The sequence below is a fragment of the Pogona vitticeps genome, chromosome 4 (genome assembly GCF_051106095.1).
Source record: "Pogona vitticeps strain Pit_001003342236 chromosome 4, PviZW2.1, whole genome shotgun sequence".
In the NCBI taxonomy this organism is placed as follows: domain Eukaryota; kingdom Metazoa; phylum Chordata; class Lepidosauria; order Squamata; family Agamidae; genus Pogona; species Pogona vitticeps.
In genome coordinates, this window is record NC_135786.1 from 8,398,415 (window position 1) to 8,421,874 (window position 23,460).

Sequence of the window (23,460 nt, forward strand, 5' to 3'; positions counted from 1 at the left end):
ACTAGCACGCCACTGGAGCAGAAGGACTTAGACAACACGCAATGACCGATAAGTGCCCCCTGCTGGCCTGGGAGCTGGGAAGAACGGTCATGCGACATCTGTGGTGCCACGCAACAAATTTTGTCTATGGAAGGAAGACAAAATTGACACTCATCTTTATTCAGAGTATCACACTCTGGTTAATAAGTCAAGCCAGATTACAATATATATATATATTTGCTTACTATGTCTTTTTCTGTATGTCTTCACTGGTTACTCCTTTCAAAAAGTATGTGTTAACATTTCACAATAAAAAGTGCAGGCAAACTCCAAAGGGCCATGTGCACAGTTTCATGCACTAAGAGGGAAGAGGGGAGTCCAAAAGATACATGGAAACAACTATTTGTTAAGGATGACTGCAGCATTCTATGCAATCAGCAAATTCTACACAGCAGTATCTGACACTACATGCATCTTGTCCTATGTCTTCATTCTTTTTATGTTATAGAAAACATATTGGGGGAGCAGGGAGACAAAACAAAAGCATGATTTTAAAAAACTAGAAAATATTCAGGTAGGAGCTGCTAAGGCCTCAGTTTGCCTGAGCAAAGCCTTGAACTATTTCTGCTCATCTCAGCTTCCATAGAACAGAAATTAAGAACGAAGATGGCAATAGCTAGGACATGTTGAGAACAATCATGTAGATGCAATATATTCTTCAGAATAAGCACAGATAATACTAGAAAAATATGTTTACCACTGTTCTGAAAACACTGTATCTGAACAGTTTTAAAGCAAAATATCACTTACAAATTATGATGCATTAGCACTTACCAGTTTTATTGAGCGGTGGCAGCAAGAACAGAAGGAGAAGAAGAGGGTACATATATTAACAAGGTTTAGAAGGATTTGTATTCAACTTAAGCTGTTTCCACATTCCTTTACAAGCCCAGCGGTGGCCAACTGGTCTCAACATGTTGCTGTAGTTAAAAATGCTTTAATGTCATCTTTATTAAGTTGCAATTAGAATTTCTTTCTAAATCTTGTGTCACATCAATGGTACAGATGTTTTGAAATATCAATTTCTTTACTAGATACTGATAATGACAAGTATCAGGGAAGGCCTGATCCACACATTACCTCAGTCATGGAATAAATGCCCATGTGAGATCATGCTTCTCCCTAATTTGCCATGCAAAACTATAATTAAGTCAATTTCAAAATGACCTTGGTCTTGATAGTGTGTCGTTGGACATACACAGGCAAAAGGAAGAGAGAGAGAGATTTTCCAAGGCTCCTACTTTTGTAAGAAATCTGATTCATTGTGCTTCAGCTCTTTATGCAAAAGGAATGTGGAGACTGGCTTAAGGTATGGCCTCCTAGAAGGCCACGTCATACCTTGGAAGCCAAATGTGAGACTCCCTGGGAAACGTCATCAAATATTTTTCCTTCTTTCACCTACATGAATCAAGATGTCCATAATTAGATCACAACAGCCTGTGAGAAAAGCTTGTTACACCAAAAGTAAAACCTGATCTTTTCATCTGTAAATAATGAAGTGAAGAAGAGAGAATGCACTAAATCTGCTCCTACAAGCTGTTAAAATTTGGGAGAAAGCTTCCTTAGGGAATGCAAAGATTTTGGAGCAACTTCATGGTCAAGAAGCAAATAATGCAAGGTGTTCCAAAGAATGCTTATCAGGCAAGTAAGAGGCAAGCATAAACTAAGGTTTGAGGTGCTTTTTGCTTATAACCAAAAAATTCAACTACATTCAATTTTTATGCAAAGCTTAGCCTTTTCTAAGACTTTTAAAACTATCTAAAAATATTATGTACCTCAATTGAGAAGAAGTTACTTGTTATTATCATAGATCTTGATTCCTGAATGCACAGACTAATGTAATTAATAATTCTTCCTGCTCCTAGTTTTGCAACATGGTGTCTCCGTAGAGCATTTGCCCTGGATTGCCAAGAGACTTAAAGTCCCACGTAGCTTTTTCACAGAGCCTTGTAAGAATGCAGAAAGGAAAAATGCTACATTGAAAACATCCCAAGGTGGATTAAAAAAACTTCAATATGCCTCTCCCATGGTTTCAATATGGAGGCAAATGCCAACATTAGAAAGGGGCATGGACTGCTGTCTTGCAGTTCAGCCTGGTTCAGCTCATGTTTTGCGGGAACCGCACACTTCCCTCCCCGGCTGGACTGCTCACTCACAAGCAGTATTTTCGGCTTCCCTGCCCTGCTTCCTTGCCTGAGTGAATAATTGCACAGAAAAGGCAGAGAGGGGAGCTCTGCTGCCAGTGAATGGGCAATCACACGGAGGAAGGAGGAGAGGAGTGCTCTGTTACCAGTGAGTGGCCGATCACACAGAAAAGGGGGCAGAGAAGCGTACAACACCCACAGAACACCTGTGCAGGCATTGCGCCAAACCCGGCCGAACTGCAGTTTGTGCCCATCTCTTTTCAATATAAGGATCCTTTCAAACAAAGCAAATTCACACACATATTCTGGGGTAATGTTCAGTGGATTTCACTGTGGTCAAGCCTCATGCACCAGAAGAGGATTTTTTAATCTCCCAAAGTCTTGTTCTGTTCCCAATCCACCCAGAAACAGACCCACAGCCTATGCATTCTACAGCACTATAATCAGAACAGCAGTACCAAACTTCTCTGCATCCCAGCCACTGGCCACGTAGCACGTTATGTTTTTTTTAAAGACAGGCTAAAGTGAATATTGTTCCAATGCATCTCCTGAGTTTTTCACTGGAGTACTTTGCTCTAGCCAATGCAACAGTTGGTCACTAGGTTCTGGAATTGTCAGAAGGCTCAAGAAATATAAATTTAACCCTAAAGATAATCCTACATATACTCCTACAGTAACCCTCAGTACAGTGGAATGGCTTTGCACACTTTTGCTTTGGGGTTGGACCCCCTCCCCCAAACATACTTTATGCGATATTTGTATTATTCCAATACATAAAGATTTCATGGATTAACTACTCCAAGCTTTTCTTATAAAGCTAGTGAGGGCTGGGGAGACAGCATGCAGCCCACAACTTCATGAATCTCTCGGGGGACTTCTGCATCCTCCAGGACCACCCCAGATCTCCCTCCATGCAAACGATCAAATAAGTTTGCTTACTGGTATTAAGAGGTGGCAGTTTATGCATCAAAGGCCTGGGGGGAATTCCCCAGTGGGGTACAGTAGTTAAAATTCCAGACTAGGATGTGCAAGACCCACGTCTGAATCATGTAGCCATGAAACTCCCCTTTTACTTAGGCTCATCATTAGTCTGGCCTACATCACAGACTGACAAAATAAAATTGACACACGGCACCTAGGAAGGGGGGGGGAGATATCAATAAAATGTGAAAAACTGCTGGATAGCTCAACGGTTTAGGTCTCTGGCTCTAGAGTCAGAGGTTGGGAGTTCAATACCCCACTGTGCCTCTTTGACAGGAGCTGGAGTAATTAATCTAGTGTCTCTTTCAGCTCTGCAGTTCTAAGAATCTAAGATTATACCAGAGTCACAAATAGTTGAATCAATTATTGAAAGGTAAGTCAACACTTTAAATCTCACTGATTCAGTGCGTCTACTCTAGTTGGGACTATCAAGAGGTTTCTGGCTAGGAGTTTCAGAGAGATGGACTATAGAGGAAAAGATGATTACATGGAGAAGAGGAGTACAGTATTACACTGACTGACTTACCCAGCTAGAACTTTAGCTGCAAGTATCCTGAAGGGTAATATGCCAGCATGGCTTTGACAATACTGACAAGGACTAATTTTTAGATTGCATTGGGGGGCACATAATATTATCTACACACTATATATATTCTAATTTATGAGTGCTTAAGAAGGATAACCCGCTATAGGCAGAGGAAGGACATGACATTCAAAATCATCAGTCATATACTCATTTCTGAAGTTACCTTTTCCTGCGCAGGTTTGAGAACATTTTCATTTAAACTCTGACCTAACTCTGAAGCCTAGTTAAAAGCAAAACAAAAATGTCAGTTATACTTTTCTTCGGAGGACACATCTAACATGAATTGCCACGGAAAGTAGCTAGTAGCTAGACTTTCAAAAGAGGAGGCAGGGCAAAGCAGGACAGAAGAGACCTATGCTTTGCCCAAAACAAGCAACACAGTGAGCTTAAAGCATACAAGATGCAAAATAACAAAGAAAAGAAAAACACACTGAGATACACAAGACAAGAGAGCTATCTCGCATCCCTGAACTGACTATTAGAGCAAGCCTCTGCACTAGGAAGAGACTGAGAAAGGAGCAGTCTAAGAGACTATTAAAGTAGATGCGGGCAAAATGTGCACCCCATGGTTGCAAGTGGCTACCCATTCTTTTTGGGGAGGGGGGTGAGTCCCCAAATGGCAAAATACAGTAATATGTAACCAAAAAGCTCTTTAAGGAAGTGATATACAACAATTACATAAAATATGATCTAATACACAACTGGCATTCTTACCCATCTTGGTAAGAATCTCTTTCTCTAGGAAATATGGCTGAATTCAGGATCCAAAAATGGTTCCACAGCTGAAAACTGATGCTCTTCACCAATATGTAAAAACGCAGTAAAAAAAAAACCTGACAGAACCACTTTATTGGAAGAGATTAAAAAAAAAGCTTCTATTCTAGAGTCAAGGTTTGCCATTAGCAAAAGATCACTTAATATTTTTGACAGGCAAAATTAACAAAAGGAATCTCTCTTATGATTCCGTTTTTTCATGGATCGGTGGTGGCCTATTAGCTGGGAATGGAGGATATGTCTCCTCTCACCCTTTTCTGTTTCTTTAGACCTGTAGGAACAGTTGCTCTTTGAACTTTATGCTAAATTGCATGAAGTTATGCCCAACAAATTGCTGGGGGGGGGAGGAGTATATTACTAGCCAGACGTGCACACAGAGTAATAAAGGAATATACTTTTGGCTTGGTTCTTTTAGTAAAGTAATGTGGAGCTGTTTTATCTTTGGGCATCTGATTTCTTCTTTATGATACTGAGATCCAGATTGCTACACTTGGTTGTAATAATTGCCTATGTGCTTAGACCTGGCACCAGGGACAATGATTAGAGGACATGACCAATGGTCCTTTCAATGAATACCCAAGACCAAGAAGAAAACCTTCTGAACATTTCTTCTCATCTTTCCTTGGTTGACAACTCTCACTGTATCGCAAGTATCTAGTGGGGACATAGTTACAACTTTAACTCTCATCATGCCTACTGAGGCTGTGAGATCAAGACTCTGTTGACAGTTTAACCAAGTCCATCTTATCAATATCTTTCTTCTGTGAGAGCAGATGTGCATCATTTCTTGATATGGCTTTCTGATTGCCAGCGGATACTAAAAGAGACACAGCACTGAGGTCTGAATGTTACAAACCATTTTTACCCCACTAATGAAGTCTTCTGTGAAACACTTGTCATTGATCCCAATTCCAAATGCTTCCCTGATGCAAATATAGTTCTGGATATATCTCATTTCTGAATGCACCCCTCCACATCCTCATAGCAAATAAGTCGTTAAGGTGAACATTTATAAAATAGCATGGATTGCAAAACTGAGGACATTTGCTTGAGGCAGCCTATTTTTAACAAGCCATAGAAGACATTACAGAAAAATGCAGACAACACTGTTTAACAAAAATGACTTGGTTTCAAGGAGGGGATAGGTGAACAAAAGAAGATAGCTAGCAACAGCATGTACAAAATCAGCACAGTAGCAAAGCACCCATGCATGAGAATAGAGGGCTTTACCGGCTCTGCCTGCTGTTTGTGGCCCCAAAACTTTACACCCAGGCAGCAAAGAGAAGAGAGCAAGGAAGGTAGAAGAAGCAGCTTTTAGCAAAAGATCTAAAGCACTCTTTCTTCCTAGGCAAGAATGCATATTTATTCCCACACCAGTACCTTACTGACAAGCAAAAGGCCAGGTCTGCCATTTAGCAGGCAAACTGAACTGCTAAATTAAATATATTACAGACATGGCTGAAAGGTAAGCCAGAGTAAGCATAAGCTGGGAAGCAACAGTTCTCATTTCTAACTGGGGCAACTTGATGACATTTTTAATAACTATGGCTGAGAGCAAGCGAGCATTGATGCTGATGGCTTATTAATACAGCGTTCTGGATAGATATGCATGTTGATACTAACATGACACTTAACATCAGAAATAGGTAGCTCTGGCTTCTGTAGGACGCAGCAAAGGGGTAAAAAGGGGGTGATATCAAAGTTTTTGCTATCCTACCTAAGGGATAAATATCTGCAGCCCTTATACAGTATTCAGATGTAGACTCAGGATCTGCCAAGGAATGTTTACTGCATTTTTCTTTTGAGAACATAGATTTTTAGCTTCTAAAATGGTTACAATTAATGTTATTCTCCATGAACAACCATGTGCAGTAAATGTTATGCACCAAAGCGTGCTAAACCTTTGTTTTGCACAGTTTGCTATAACGTGATATTCATGCAGGCAGCTCCTCTGACAGTTAAACTGAATCCTAGAAGAAAGGTCACAAGATGTTTGAGTGCAAACATCATTTCCAGAAGCTGGGCTGCACTAAGCTTATAGCCTTCACGGGAGCAGAAGCATCAAACAGTACACAGGGTCATCGCAGATCTTATGACCAAGGGATACGCTAACGCAGAGGCTCCCAGGGTAACCCAGGTGTTCTTGGACTGCAATTCCCAGAATCCTTCACTACCAACTTCGTTGGCTGGGCTTTCTAGGAGTTGTGGGCCAAGAACTTTGGGTTATCCCCTGCTGCTCTAATGTAATGGGGCTATTCCATAACAAAAACATGGAGAAATTTAGGTTTGTATGAACATGATCTTTCATCAAAAGAGTAGATAATCTTAATGTCTGTTCTGATGTTACATCGGACTGTTTCACGACACAAATCTATTTACTTCTTGCAAATTACTTTAACCATTGTTTCAGGAAAAAGAAAAGTTTAATGCCCATGATGGTTTCATCACTATATCTCTAAAATTGGAATCTAATATGTCGACTTTCAAAGAAGATCCACGAGACTGCAAACATTCCAAGAAAATTTGAACTGAGGAAAAGAGTCAGTGAAGAATTTCAGTGTTGCATAAACCACAGAAAGGAATATGTGATAATTACCTTTTGAGTTGCCTGGGATCCAAATTTGGTAGCCTGTTGACAAAGGGAAAAACTGCTTGTTTCACAATCATATTTCTGCCTCAAGATTCAAAATTACAGAACACTCTGCAGCTCTTAACACTCTCCCATGCTTTAAAATGATGGACAACCTTTGCCAATCTTAAGGATATTTAAAGACAAATAATTTCAAAACTTGCCTTGCTTGAGAGGCAGGACAATGTACAAGCATTGTTTTAGTTGAGCTATGCCACAATTAACCTTCTGTAATACAGAGGTATTCACTTTATAACTGCATTAAGCAGTTCTCACATATTTAGGTGTTACATGGCCATATGAGCACGGAAGAGTCAGGACACTAAAATAGCCATTTCTAAACACATCCCTCAACCCCCATATATGGAGGAAAGAAAGACTACACTGCTAAAAATCTGCTGAAACCTACTGGTCAGGAGCAATGTTAATCAGCTTCCCCAGGAACTATTTCCCTGAGTGTTGGTTCCCTTTGGTCCACCTCTACTTTATATGTAAAAAAGTCATGAAGTGGAAACGTACTAGGCATTTTAATGTTTTGTTTAAATCAGCATTATAATCTGTTTTATTTAGATCTAATTAATTAAAAAATATATAGCCAGAAGACATTTTCTTTTTTCAAAAAAATAACATCTTCACCCAAGGTATGATAATATTACACTCAATAGTGGTGTAATAGTGAAGCTGCACTACTCTTCAGTTCTTATAAAAGATGAAATGGAATAATTACAAGGAAAACAGAGAATGACAGGGGTTGGATAAAAATGTTGTTTGGATGCCTTGTGACAAGGGTGTCATATCATTTTCACAGTAAATGCTTAGCATAAAAGTATCTTTAGTGCATTTACATACTATACATGTCATCTGATCTTATATTTTGTTTTGTACTCAGAACCAACCTTTGTTTAAAATCTAACAGAAGCAACAACCTGTTCCACAAAGAGGAGGGAAAGGAGGCAGGAACTGGTAGTTGAATGATACAGGAGAAGTTCATCAAGATGCAAGAATTCCCAGCTCTGAATATGAGGAAGTTCCATTTTGGGCAAATACTGTAAATAGTCCTGGCTACCAATGTTTATAGCCTGCAGCGCAGATCTCTTAGAAAGCCACATTTCAAAGCCTTCGTCTCTCAGGAGGACTCATACATCTTGGTTATCATAATGATCATCATTATTATTTGTGTAATAATGCAGTAATTATTCCATCATGCAGTGGCTGGATTTGAAAGAAGAGTAACCTCAGATTCTGGAGAATCTTGGTTTCCAGGAAATAAGAGCTGTGTTCGCACATATAAGATTGTCTATGTTACTTGGCTCCTTCCCCAAGCGAGGCACACACAGCCAAACTAATCAGAAATAGATTGCTTACCATGTTATGTTATAGATTATAGTGTTAACTTACACCTTCTTTAGCTGCAGAAGCAATCTTGCTTGCTCCAGTGGTAAAACTGCTCCATCCCTGCAAGTAAAGGCAAACTCAGTTTTAATGCATGATGTATTCGGTTTCTTTATTTGAACATCCACAAAGGGCCAAAATGAGAGAGACCCTCACATCACTGTTGATCAGTTAGCATTGGCGTGATCAGTATGTACAAATGTAAAAGCCAGAAAGTGAAGAAAATTGACAAGAAAAAAAATCAGTTCATTTGGAACATGGTGCTAGAGAAGGCCTTTGTGGGTACCACAGACCACCAGAAAGGCAAGCCTAGATCGACTCTCTTTTGAAGCAAAAAAATGACTAAATTGAGGCCACCATACATTAGGCTTATCATGAGAAGACAGTAATGCTAGGGATAAGTCAAAGGCAGTAGAAAAGAAAAGGCCAAATATGAGACGGATGGAGTCAACCAAAGAAAAACTACAGTCTTGAATTTGCAAGAACTGACAACAGCTGACAGGACATTGTGCAGGTCTCTTATTCATAGGGTTCTGGTAAGTCACTGGTGACTTGACAATACCTAACAAAAACAATGGGCTTAACCATGGTGGTAGGGAAGCGGGACTGAAAATGTGAAATGTCTGTTACTTAATTTGTGAGATTTTACATGAGATTTGCTACTTTACAGATATTATCTATAACTTTAATATCTCATTTTAAAGCCACTCCCTCTCGACTAGTTCCATATTTACTACCATTATTATTACCAGTAATGAAGAATGGAAAAAAAATTCTCATGCGAAATAAAATCAAAGGGAAAATCCTCTTTTCACTATTGCTTTTTTTTCAAATGACCAAGATCAGCTTGTGGCAGTGAAATTTCCAGATACCTTATCCCTTTTCTGAAGTCCATATGTGAGATGAGCCAATTTTATTTGAAAAATACCTCTAATCAGAAAATATTTTCATTTTCAAAATGACTTTAAAAACATGGATTTGGAAAGAGAAAGAATAGATCTTTGTCCATTCTTGGTGATGTAACTCTCGTCTATCAGGGATTCTCTTGTCAGGGATCCCACTTTCCTTACCTATTTGTCTCTCAGGTACGAATTTTAAAAACATACATCAGTGGAATAAGCAAGCATGTGACTTGTTTTTGCTGCTGGTTTGCACTGCTTTTTAAAATATGTTAGCAGACTTTGCAATTTTAGACACCATATTGTAAGTCTTTCAAGTCTTTCAAAGCGTGCTATTCCAACTTGATTATTCTATAATTTTTTTTTATTTAGTGTTTGTATGTAGGCTGTTAGATACCTTGAGTATGAGAAAGAGTTAGGCAGAAGTCAGAGAGAGAGAGAGAGAGAGAGAGAGAGAGAGAGAGAGAGAGAGAGAGAGAGAGAGAGATGATTTGTGGGGAGAAATCAAGAATGAAAATAATCCTACACAATTTGACTTTTGAATACTGACTCAACATTTCTTGAAATACTAGCCTAAGGGCAAGATAGATTGGCATAGACAACCATCAGCTTAGTCAGCAAAAAGAGGCACAGTAGTTACAAGTAATCATACTGGCAAGTGAAACAGAGCAATTAGATAAACTTTCAATAGGAGTGTGAGCAAGAATTTGTTATTTATTGTTCTAACAATCTGGTCCATCATTAAGAATATTTAAAAATCCCCCTTTGTCTGCATTGGGCAGGTCTTCCCCTTTGAACATTGCACTTGCAAGATTAACACAATCATTCCAAAACCGCATGTTTTCCCCTGTTTTTCAGCTTTTAACTATTACAACTAGAATCGGCACAAAGTGGTTCATTCCAGTTTGTCCCGGTTCATAAAGGTGGCAGCACAGGTACTGATGCTCCCCTCCCCACCCTCCCCTGCCTCAATCAGACACTCATCAGGCCCAGCGTGCTAGCTTCCAGCACCTTCTGAACTGATCTTCCAGTCCCAGAAACAGTTCAGGCTTCTCTGCCCTGTCCCCTTGGCTGATCTCCCACTCAAACAAAAGGATAGGGCAAAGAAGTCTGTGTTCTAGCTCATGACTAGGAGATTATCTAAGCAGATGGAAAAAGCAAGCAAGCTGGGCCTGGTGAGTGGCTGATTGGCTGAGACAGAGGCTGGGGATGGGAGCAGTAGGACCTGTGCTGCTACCTTTATGAACCGGGACGAACTGGTTCATGCCCATCTCTAATTACAATCTAACGGAACAGTAAGACCACACCTTTCAAGAACAGATATAACTAAAAGTGTCTACTTACAGAATAGAGCGAGGACATGGCATTATTAAGGAAATCATCTTCTTTCTTTGGAGGAGTAACTGTATTTCCAAACCCAACATAACGATTCTCTTGACCACTGAAACAAAACATTCAATATGAAGAAATGGTATATATGATCAAAACATATTTCTATGAAATTAACATAATCTAAACTAAAGTATACATCATTTAGTACACGGAATAAATTACCAGCAGCAGACAGCCCCTTGCTGAGTTTTATTTTATTCTTTGTATGGTTTATAGTTTTCACAAACATTTCTAGTGGTCTACAATATAAGCTCTTTCCTTAAGATCAGCTGCCTTCACAAATGAGCCCTTCTATTCTATTAATGTTCAACTAAACAGCTAGGTCAGACTATGGAGTTGACAATAATTCAGAGACATCTGCAATCTAACACAACCGGAGTGCACCAGACTGAGGGAGGCTGATCTATAGGACAATAATACAAAGCAATGTATAGTTTTCTAAGCAAAATCTGATTAATACTGGTTAGGCTTACACAATTAAGAATCTTAACCCTTACCCTTTTGAGTCTTTTGCATAGCAAAGTATTCAAGTGACAGAAAGTCTCTCACACATTATAAACCTTTGCAGATGATCCTTTCAGGTATTTTAACTGCTGTATGTATGGATTAGATAAATAAGACTAGATCCAGTAAGAGAATTGTGCTGCTAGAGAAGTCCAATAAGAAGCAACTTTCCTTCCCCCCGACAATGAGTGGATAATTCAGTGGCAGAGATTGTTGCACAGGGTACACAGAAGGCACAATAAGGGGAAAGAATAATCACTCTCGTTAGCCATCTTTATAGAATTTTGTATCTAACTGAAATATAATGTCTCTTTTTTTTTTACCTTTGATAGGAACCAATGTCATCATTTAGCCAGTCTTCAAATGCTTTGTCAGATGTAGCACCAGTATTTTGCTGCTGTCCAGCAGAGCTTCTGAAATGGGAAAAAAACAGAAAACAAAAATATTATTACCTTTTACAAACAATTATGCACTTCCACAAACAGATATTGTCCTGTGCATGCAACACAGGAAATCACTTCCCCAAGATCTTCTCCTTATTTATAGACATAATCACTTTCAGTAATCACAGAATCAGTATAAGCTGGCCCGAGGTTTGTAAGTTCTGAAACACAGTTAGGAGTGTGTTACGTATTTAGGATTTTTAAAAACATAAACAAACTTTTATGACATACAAAGCAATGGAACTGAAGTTGCATATATTACCTTTACATCAAAATATTATGCCATCATAAATGCATCACTTGCAACAAGCATTAGTCAGGGGTGTTAGCAAGTCTTGGGTTCAAGTTCGAGTTCTTATTAAAAGCAAGCTTTACCCTCCACCCCAGAAAAAAAGGGAGAGTGGGGGTGGTTTCCAAGTCACGAGTTGAGTCTCAATCATTGGGGGGGGGGGGGAATCTTGAGTGCAGTCACTAGTGTGACTTAAGTCTGACTTGAGAAGAGAGTCTTGCGACTTGAGCTCCTATCCCTGCCATTATATCACAAACACCATTGAAGATTTACTTTGAAGAACACTCAAACGGTTACAAAGCCATGCTGATGACACAATTTATTTCACAGAGAAAAAAGCATGTCACATCTGTACAAGTAAAACAGCAAACTTTTTTGTGTGGGGAGGGGTTATATTCTAAAGGTTTAACTCTACTTCAATGAATTGTGTGTGTGTGTAATATAAGAAATGGACTTTCAGAAAAATTCAATGTGAATTCGCTTTTCACACTGCAGAAATGTAGTCAGATTCTTAGAAATTAAGAAAAAAATAGACAAAAAATTTAAATAACTAAAACCTTGGCAGGAAACCATTTTAGACTTATCTATGGCATTCTTTTCTGACAGAATTAGTCTCCAGTAAAATCTTCATACCATACACTGGAGTCAGATGTTATTCATGACTTGCACACGTTACATGTAAACAAAAAGCAGTAGCCCCACATGTCCTTCCATCCCTGCCAAAGGTGCAGTGAAATGGAAATGTAACATGGCTGTTGAGGTTTTCTATCACATGCGCACATCACTTAACATAACTGATAAACAACCCGAGTGCAGTGATGTCATACTACGCTTTATATAGATAACACAATATATGGAAGTATGTTGCCTCAGCTTACTACAACAGCCATGTGTGCTCACAAGATTCTCCAGCATCCTTACAATATGCATCTTCTGGTGATCAGAATGGCCATTTTAAAATAAAGCAATTATGTATAAGACAACACCTACCGATGAGCTGAGGACAGAGAAACCTTGGGCTGAGGTGGTGTCCAATTTTTTGCAGGTGATGTTTCAATTGACCATTCTTTACCTTCAGCCAATGTTGCCACCTAAAAGGAAAGAGACTTAACAGATCCCCATTCTATTTGCTTCTGCACAGCAATCCCCAAAACCTTATATTACCATCTGGGAAAGCAACTATATATTCAAAAGACTAATTAATGTCCTGATATCATGACACAAGGCGGTGGTTAAAAACAATGGACTAGACAAGTTGATGAATGACAGAATCTGTCATGAGGTATTAGCCATGAGAACTAATAGAATCTCAATACTCAATGCACTGAGCCCAAGGCACAGGAGATACCCAGCCCAACTGTGAAAAGCTGATGACTTTGCACACTATTTAAAGAGAGGAGTATGCTGAGCGTGCCTCCCCAGTTGCAGTTTCTGGACTGCAACTCCCAACATTACTCACTATTGATAATTCTGGCTTACACGCTGGGATCTGTAGTATAACAATGTCTGTGGATGGCCCCACTTTGCCTACATCTTCTGTAAATGCTCCCCAGAAGCATCCACTTGACTTCGGCACTTTTTGAAAAAGAATTCTGTACTGGATAGAGCTTCAGTCTCACTGGTCAAGTTCCTTTCATTCATTGCTTCCCAGGTTCACAATAAGGTTCTAAGGCTATTAATGCTATAGTGTTTAAATATATTTTATTTACCTTGTCTCTGAAAAGTGCTGCAGCTCTGCTGTTGTATTTCTCTTGCAGTGACCAGCAAGGATCATAATCTTCTTGAGATTCTAAAAACTCTCGAAATTTAAGATTACCACCAGCTTTCATTTTCTCCAACTCAATGTCCTTCCATTTATCCATAGTAACAGAGCGCACAAAACTGAAAAATCCAAACACACACAAAAACTGTCTTCAATTATTACATTATCCATGTAATTAAGCTTACTGTCAATACACCACACCAGAAGATTTTCCAAACACGTCCTAGATCAATGTTTACCAGCCCGGAGGCCAGGACCCCCAAGGGGGTCAACAGACTGTTTTCTGGGGGATTGCAGGTCACTTTATATGTGTTGTAGCCCTTTAGGAGAAGAAGTCACTACTTTCTGAGAATGGTTAACTCATTAAAAATGCCTTTTAATGCAAATACGGTAGGGGAATTACAAGTTACTTGTATATTATAAAAAGGGAACCATTGCCTAGATAATGAAAACAAAACAGCCATACATACGCAGCTCTGGGCAGAATTATTCTAAAGTCTTTGTAGAGGAGAATCTGTGGCAGAGCTAGTGCCTGACTGGTTTCACACCAGGTAGGGAGCCATGTGGTGCTGGGCAGCTTTTTACAAGCCTCTTTTTCGTCCTCCTATCTCCCCCTCCTTGCTTCCGCTGGGATGGGAAAATTACGCCAGCTCCAGATTGACTTCTTTGTGGCAGCATTGAGGGGGTAGGACAGCTTTGGTTCTGTAGGTCTCAAGGTCTTCCTAGTTCTGCTCTTGGCATTATGTCTTTTACTCTACTTCTGCTGGAGGACCAACAGCTTAGAAACAATGGTCTCCCTCTTCATAATGAAGTTGCCTCTGAGAAGACCATGTCTTCTGCAAACGAACCTCTCTCTTCACCAACAAAGGAGGAGGTCCACAAAAACCTGTAGCTCCTGGAATGCCTTCTGAACAACTAACAGCTTGTGCCAAAATTAAATATATAACTCTGCTTTCGAACAACTTAGTGTTACTGTTAAATGGGAAAAATTACAGACATTTTCCAGACATTTTTTAGCAGTTTTGCACTTACTTTCCTTCCACGGGTATTTCATACTGGACACCTCAAATGAATTGACACTTCAGGTGACCAACATCTTAAAGATTACTTTTTACCACTCTTTCTTTTTTGAAGCACAGAGAGGCAATCCTTACATTAGAATCATGTAGGGTGGATTTAACTTAAATCACAAATTAAATTCAAAAATTGGATATTTTTGACAATTTAAATTAAAAAATCATTTTTTAAAATTTTTAATTGTGATCTAAATTGATATGATTTTAAAAATCATTTACTTTTATCCACCCTGGATTCAGGTAATCGGGCCTTTTAACCTCCTTGTTTTATCAACCCCAAAATTATTTAACATTAATATTTCTATACCACAAAACAGTGGATACCTATTGTAAAGCAAATGAAGAAAATCATCAAGAAATCCAGTGATATTACTTTTTTAAAAAACAACAGCATGGTATAAATATTTTTAAAGCCAAAAATTAAGAGATGTGCCTTTTCTATGACTAACCTGAGATGAACACCCAAGCCTCTGTGTTTTCCTGAGCATTCCAGACAGATCCAAATTCCATAGGTCACACTCACCCACTGGGGGTTAAACGCACCACATTCAAAACAGACCTACAAAGAGAAATGGGGGAAAGGGCAATTGGAATTCTTTCCACTTTCAAATGAACAATTATTCTAGGTGACACCAACCACACAGCACCTACGAAAGGATATTAATATACTATGTGTGGAAAGCAAGCTTAGAATTGCCACATCAACGTAGGTTGAAGAGCATTTCATTAGAAGTCTGGAGAAAGAGTAAATAAAGTTCATATGTGAGGTTTTTCCTGTTAGTTTCTATAAAACTATAAAATAAACTCGTTTGCCAAAAGCCTCTTGAGGAAACACGAAGTGGAACTTTTCCTACTCCAAAAGCTATCTTTAATCAATCCAGTTATGTACTGACTGCAAAATAATATGCACAATCAAGACAGCCCAAAGGTGAGAAGAATTGCTTCTGCTACTACTCTTGCATATATGGAAATTCTCAAGGAGATTCTGTCACATACAGCACTGATGGTACCTGTCTGTCATGGGTTTGGAGGGAAAGTTCCATCCTATGGGGAGTGGAAGGCGGGACATCAGGGGGAGGAGCTGTACTGTATATATATTTGGAGCTCGTGTGGAGAGTGAGGAGTTGGAGTCTGTGTGTCAGACTGAGTACAACTGTGTGTCAGTTAGTACCTACCTGATAGGTTCAGGTTTCTATCTAGGTAGCCAGAACTGATAGGTTCAGGGTCTGTGCTTTACTTTAAAGGGTTCTGTGTGAACCAAACTGTTGTATGTACATGATTGAGACTACGCCACGTTACAGTATCTTATTTACCTGATCATTTTATTTACCCTGTTTGTTATTTAAATAAACCTTGTTCTTTTGTTTGTTAAAATCCATTCCTGGTCTGTGTGACTTCTTATAGGGAATGGTTGGTGGCAGCTTAATTAAAGTGTGGCACACTCCAGTAGGTCTGGGGTTGTCACAGATTCTAACAATTTTTTACATAATGATATGTTAAAATGCCCCAAGTAGTAATTTTGTCCTTACCCATATAAATACCACACCCAAATAAGATCCTTCAGCATCCATCACGAGAAATCCCATAACTACTGAATTCTTATTCCTATAAGTGTTGTGTGGCTAAAATCCTACTGGCTTTTTAAGATGGCACAAGTGCAACGGCAAAAATAGTGATGAATTCATAATAGTCAACAAGTTGTTTTACACCAGCAGTATGCCTTGGTGAGATATGAGGAACACAAATATTGATACCACATTTTTCCATGTATAAGACTATACTTTTCTCTAAAATCTTTAGACTAAAAATTGAGGGTTGTCTTATATACAGAAGTAAGCTGAGGAGAGAAAAAACAAATGGAAGAGAAAGCAGGGATCAAAGTGATCCTGCAGGGTTTTGATCCTTGCTTTCCCCTCCACTTGCTAAGCCTCAGCAAAAGGAAAGCCGGGATCAAAGTGCTGCAGGATCGCTTTGATCCCTGCTTTCCATGGTGCTTAGCAAAAGGAGGGGGGAAGGTTCAAAGCAATCCCAATGCTGTATAAGGGGGAAAGGGATCAAAATGATTGTGCAGTAGTGGAATTGCTTTGATCCCTTTCCCCTTCCTTTTGCTAAGCCAGGCGGGGCTTAGCACAAAGGGAGAAAGCAGGGATCAAAGCCATCATGCAGCATTTTGATCCTTTTTACCCTACATTTGCTAAGCCCCATTTAGGTTACTTAATTTTGGGTTAGAAAAGTGGGGAGCTTCTTATATATGGAAAAATATGGTAATTAATTCGCAGAAACTTATCCCTGTGATTTATGCAATTGCTCTTACGCTGCCATAAGCAACCCATGAACAAAATCCTATTGCTGGCATAACATAAATGGTGAACCATGGGAATTTTGTAGTGAAAGTTACCAAGTCAGCACAGACATTACCTGCTGCATACGTGTATTCTGCTAGCAGCAGGACTTTGTCCAATTGGAATCTGAGCTGTATTTCTTCATGGCATTTGCACATTGTTTGTTGTTGTTCTTCTGTGCAATCAAGTCAGAACTGACTTATTGTGACCCTAATTGAGCTTTCAAGATAAGTGAGATTTTTAAAGAGTGGTCTTAGCAGTTCCACTCCCCCAGTGAGTTTCCACAGCTGAGCGGGGATTCAAACCCTAGAGTCCTAGTCTGTCATTCTATCCAATACAACACACTGGGTGCACATTGCTTAACATCATAAAATCTCTAAGTAGTTTGGTCAGGACTGAATTAATTTTTACTAGGTGAAGATATTTTTATTGTATCAGCCCCTTCAATTTGGATATTTTCCAACTTCGTTTTAGCTGCTTTTCCTGTGGCTACAAACTGTCTTTCTCATTTTGTTTTCTCATTATTTGTTTTGAATTCTGAACTGCACATCACTCTGGGGATCACAGTGTCATGGAAGGTATCAAGCACTTAAATTCAATGGACAGACTCCTATTGTGGATTTCTGTCAGCATAAATGCAGTGTCATAAATCACCGTCACAAGTTGCTGCTAATTACCAGGCTGTTGTTGATACTCCTAGCAATGGCATACCCTTGGGAATGCAAGCAACAGTCAGCTAATTAGCAGCAAGTTTCTGCCATGACATGTCATTACACTTTTGCTGGTCTGAAGATATAGCAGGATTCTGGCCAATCAAATCAAAAGTCCTCCTTTTGGAATTTTGGCCTCAGAGTCCTAACGTTCCAAAATAGTTTTGTATATATCTAATAATCAGATGGGCAAAAAATTGTAATTTCCACTGCTCAGAAAAAAACAGGCTTAGGGAACATAGAAATTTTGTGGGAGTTCAAAGTAGGCAGCTCTGCACAGGATCAAATCATAGTAAAAGATTTAAGAAAGCTATCTATGATACCTTGTGGAGTTGCATAATATCAATCTGTTTAATAGAAGAAAATGAACAGAACAAAGGCTGCATGTGCAGACACATATACAAATGAGAAGACTGCCCAAGTGCGTCACAGAAATGCTAAAACTTCTCAGATTTTTTGTTTTGTTATAAATTTGGAAAACAGAATACTGAAAGGAAAACCCAGTGATGGGGAAAAACAGAATTATACACACTAGTAAGCTGTGCTCTTTATGAAGAGTTTAAATATAGTGGCCTCTTAATTCCTGTATTATCTACATTGTGTCAACATCTCCACCCTCCCTTATGATTAGAAACTGGCTAACATGAAACAGGCTTTTATTTCATACTGTACAAGGGTAGATTCAGGAAACTCTGGGGAAATAGCAGAGGAAGACAGCTCACCTGCTCAGCCTTTCCAGAAGCCAAGCGAGCGCAGACCTCAGAATTGCAGGACCTTCTAGGAGTACTAGCTGCGCACACTCATTGTTTCACATGCCACTCGTTGTCCAAACTGGGACCATGGTTGGGACATGCAAGACAATGAGTGGCACTTTAAGGGTAGTCCCAACTGTTATCTGTGACTGAAGGTAATGATGAGGAGACCTTTTAGTACATCAGCTATTTTCCCATTTGGAAGGGAACAGGCTGGCATGTTAGGGAACCCATCCTATCCTCAGTAACAGGGTTGGTGGGTGCTGGGGAAGAAGACTGACCAGATGGGGAACTTGGATTAGGCCCACCAGCCAGAGGCTGTGTATTCTTGCACTACCCTAATGTAAGAAGTAAAGGGGATTTTCTAATATGAGCTGAAGATGACTCGCTGCTGCCGAATCATATGCTTCTAAGAGTACACACAGAACTGCTTACATTATTCTCATCTTGCACTCTCACTTCTTTAAGGACCTTCCTTGTTCTTGGACTTGCCATGATTCTAGAACAGAAAGAAAAGACAAATAAAGAGACCAGCATCAAACTATGTATATAGCACTCCAGCAGTGGGACCTGGTTAAGTACAGTTTGCCAACCAGAAGGCAGCTGGAAAAACATTACTTACCCCCTACCCCAACAGGACCATTGATGTTAAGCATAGATAGGTGTCGCAGTTCCAAATCATTGATAATGGTGAGGCAGAGAAGGAAAAGGAGGGCAGATTCTCAGGAATGGATTGCAATGTTTAAATAGCATTTTAACAGGGCAATGGTATTACATCTGTACTGGACCTCTGTTGTGTTAATAGAGTCAATGTTTCACTTGTACAACATGGATCAAAAATGTTATAGAACTTTGAACAAAAGAGTATCAGTTATTAAAGAACAATGGTGGTTAACTGGTCAACCAAAACAATTCTTTAAGCAAAGCCATTACAGTTATCAATAGAACGTACCTTTTAGTATTCCCAAGACAATAGATATTTTACCTGACACAATCCCTTCTGAAGTGAAGCATGTTCTCAACTGGGTGTGCATGTGTGTATCAAAAATGTAAATTTTAGCTATTGCCTTTATACAATAAAACTGTTTATTTGTATTGCCTATAATACTATTATATTATAGTTTTAGGTAATGCTCTAGTTTCTACCTTATTTTACTTTAAAATCAGCAGCAATATAAAGTGTTGCCGGCACCACTGTAATCCATTCCAATGGGAACGGATTACCGTCCTTAAGCGAAAACCAGAAATTAATGTCCTACTGGCAAGTTATTTACAAGAACAATTATAAAAATTGATGGAGCATTCCCTATCCTTGAAACAAAGATCTAAAACTTCTTTTTTCCACCTGTCAAATAAACATATGCAAAGCGGTGATTCTTAAAGCATCATTTACATTCAGTAAGGACAAATACCACAATATACTGCTGTTAGCTGTTGTAATTTGTTACACAAATTAATTGAATTAGCACTGAATTAAGCAACATGGACAATATAAATTATAGCAAATTATCAGATAAGCAAAATTTTCAAGTAGGAATAGTTCTTCCAAACCATTATTCAAAGTTAAAAACAAACAAACAATTAGGGTGGATAAAAATCAATGATTTTTTTAAATGAAACTGATTTGAATTTTTTTAAAATCAAATTTTTTTTGGGGGGGGGGAGAGCTTTTCTACTTAATAATTTATACTCTTATTTAATTTTACTCTATGTTTATGTTTCTTTCCTAACCTTAAGCCGCCCAGATTAGTGGCCTGGATAGTAGATGTGAAGTGTAAAATTGAAATAAATAAATCATTATTTTAATGGATTTACATCAAATCCACCCTGAAAGAGAATATTTGGGATCATAGATGGAGATCAAAAGATAACTATTGCTCTACCAGACAATACTTTTGAAACAAGATTTTAAGCTAGACATTCAGTTTGCCCTTTCATAGCAGGAAGGTGGGGAAGAGGAAAAGGAAAGCAAAAGCAAAGTGTGCTACTTATATACTGCCCAACAACACTTCAAGCACTCTCTGGGCTTACAAGTTAATTATGCAGGCTACACATTGCCCCCCCAAGCGAGCTGGGTACTCATTTTACCGACCTCGGAAGGATAGAAGGCTGAGTCAACCGTGAGCCGCTACCCGGGATTGAACCCCAGGTCGTGAGCACAGTTTTGGCTGCAGTACAGTGGTTTTAACCACTAGAATTACAGAAGAAACCAACTACAGTGGTGCCTTGCTTAACGATTTTAATTGGTTCCAAAAAATTCATTGCTATGGGAAAACATCGCTAAGCGAAACATGTTTTCCCATAGAGATGTATTGAAAACCAGATACAGTGGTGCCCCACATAGCGACGTTAATCCGTTCCAGGATTAACGTCGCTATACGAAAACATCGCTAAACGGAAAGAAAACCCCCACAGGAACGAATTAAACCCTGTTTAATTCGTTCCTATGGGGCAAAAACTCACCGTTCAGCGAGGATCCTCCAAAGGGGCGGCCATTTTCCCCGCCTCGGTAAGCGAGGAATCCATCCAGAAAACAGGGGGTGCCATTTTGCAACCGCCGATCAGCTGGCATTCCCCCCCCAGGAAAAGGAGGAAGAGGAGGAGGTGAAGCGGGAGATGGGGAGTCAGGCGCCCGGCCCTTTCCCTTCCCCTGCCGCCGCCGCCGCAGCCCTGGGAGGAACAAGCCGGCCGGGTGCCGGCTTGAAGAAGAAGAGGAGGAGGTGAAGGGGGAGGTGGAGCCAGGCACCCGGCCGGCTTGTGGCTTGTTCCTTCCCGGGGCCGTGCAGGGGGAAGAGGGAAGCCTCTTCCCCCTGCACAGCCCCGGGAAGGAACAAGCCACAAGCTGGCCGGGTGCCGGCTTGAAGAAGAGGAGGTGGTGAAGGGGAGGCGGAGCCAGGCGCCCAGTCGCGCCGGGGCTTGTTCCTTCCCGGGGCCGTGCAAGGGGAAGAGGGAAGCCTCTTCCCCCTGCACAGCCCCAGGAAGGAACAAGCCACAAGCCGGCCGGGTGCCGGCTTGAAGAGGAGGTGGTGAAGGGGAGGTGGAGCCAGGCGTCCGGCCCGGGGCTCTTTCTCTTCCCTCTTCCCCCTGCACGGCCCGGGAGGAGAGAGCCGGCCGAAGCGCCGCTCGCTGCCGGCCTTCAGATGAGCGGCCACCGCCGCCTCCTCAGAGGAAGAGAGCTCCCCCGTGGTCTTTCTTAAGCTCCCACCTGCATTTTCCCCCAGCTGACCGGCGGGAGCTTGAGAAGGACGGTGGGAGAGCCCAAATATGCGGATTTGTCGTTAAACGGGGCGCCCGTTAAGCGAGGCACCACTGTAATCCATTCCAATGGGAACGGATTACCGTCCTTAAGCGAAAATCGCCATAAGAAACATCGCTAAGCGAAACACGGTTCCCCCATTGGAATGCATTGAAACCTTTTCAATGCATTTCAATGGGGGAGAAAAAAATCACCAAAAATTCAAAAAGAGTCAGAATTAAGCCATGTCTGGTTAACAAAGGGTTTATTAAGTGCACTAACGATTTCATGCACTCTAAACCCCTTTTAAACAATTTAACACCTTTTAAAAATAGCGAAAACAGAGCTGTCAAAAACAATGCTAAGCGAAACAGGGGGACCTAAACTGTCATCGCTAAGCGAAGCAAGGTCCCGAACATCGCTATGCGAAATTTCCACATTGGAAACATCACTAAACGGAGTGCAAGATCACTCCAAAAACCTCATTGCTAAGCGAATACATCGTTAAACTAGGCAATCGCTAAGCGAGGCACCACTGTACTAGTTATGTCTTTGAATCATAGGCAGCTAGCAGAACAAGGACGAAATAGGACTGGAGCCTTTGAAAAGAAATAGGAAGAAATTACTCAATTGCAGAATAAAGTCAGAAGCATTAGGGAGAATCTTGTCATTATTAAATCCACAGCAAGAATTTTTTAAAAAAGAGACACTCTTTGAGAGGGGTATTTCCAAAAAATTATCGCAGCTGATGATGGGATGATGTCATCAACCTTACACAAAATAGCTGTTTAAACAATATTTCTGCCATTTTCTATCATGGAGCATCTCCACTTCCTTTCATTTTAACCATACATGATATATAACATTATCAACCAACTTCTCTCGTCCATATGTAAGAGCTGGCTAAAAATTTAGATATCACAGTGCAAAACTGCATTGTGTAAATTTATGCTGGTGGAAGCTGTTGGTGTCATCAACTAGCTCTGATAAAATCTAAAAGTAACTAAAAGGGTGCCCCTTTTGCCCTGGGGAAGCCTTGGGATGCGGAGCCTTTAATCAATAAAATTTGCGACCAGATTACCACTGCTAGGATCCAGTGATGATTTTTGGCTATTAAAGGCTTCCCCCTCTAATTCTGATGGCCCCAAAGGCTTTCCCAGGCCAAAAGGAAACCCAAGGTTGCCTCAAAACCTAAAGGACCTGTACAAAGTTTTAATCAATTTAATTTTTACCAGCCCCAACTGATGACATCATCAGCTTCTGCCAGCTTAATTTACACCAACATGATTTTGATCACTGTTCCTCAAGAGTACACTTCTTATATATCCCACCAATTCCATCCTGATGGAAACAAAAAATTCACCTTTTTGGGGGCTGAAAAATCGCAGCATTACAAAAATAAGAATTCTATTAGCAGCTGAGAATTGTAACACATTGGTTAGGTTTTATAGTTAAAGTAACTATAAAATAAACAAACAAACAATAATTTAAAAATACAGCAGCATATTGAG

General features: G+C 40.0%; 1 protein-coding gene across 11 annotated transcripts in view; it reads right to left on the reverse strand.

Moving 5' to 3' along the window:
• The window catches only part of ARFGAP1 (ARF GTPase activating protein 1), a 37,555-nt gene that overhangs the window by 7,193 nt on the left and 6,902 nt on the right, over positions 1-23,460 (reverse strand). Inside the window, exons 1-12 of one of the 11 annotated variants that reach the window (XM_072996743.2) lie at positions 19,337-19,908; positions 19,150-19,213; positions 15,360-15,469; positions 13,782-13,953; positions 13,063-13,163; positions 11,664-11,753; positions 10,789-10,885; positions 8,552-8,608; positions 7,121-7,153; positions 5,755-5,784; positions 3,914-3,970; positions 1,378-1,437 (exon numbers count right to left, since the gene is read on the reverse strand). In XM_072996743.2, the coding sequence (XP_072852844.1) occupies positions 1,378-1,437; positions 3,914-3,970; positions 5,755-5,784; positions 7,121-7,153; positions 8,552-8,608; positions 10,789-10,885; positions 11,664-11,753; positions 13,063-13,163; positions 13,782-13,953; positions 15,360-15,469; positions 19,150-19,209 (867 nt within the window). In that variant the 5' untranslated portion in view covers positions 19,210-19,213; positions 19,337-19,908. Of the gene's footprint in view, positions 1-1,377; positions 1,438-3,913; positions 3,971-5,754; positions 5,785-7,120; positions 7,154-8,551; positions 8,609-10,788; positions 10,886-11,663; positions 11,754-13,062; positions 13,164-13,781; positions 13,954-15,359; positions 15,470-19,149; positions 19,214-19,336; positions 19,909-23,460 lie in introns of those variants that run through there. The other 10 variants (XM_078392002.1, XM_020809383.3, XM_078392004.1 and 7 more) reach the window with 10 other exon arrangements.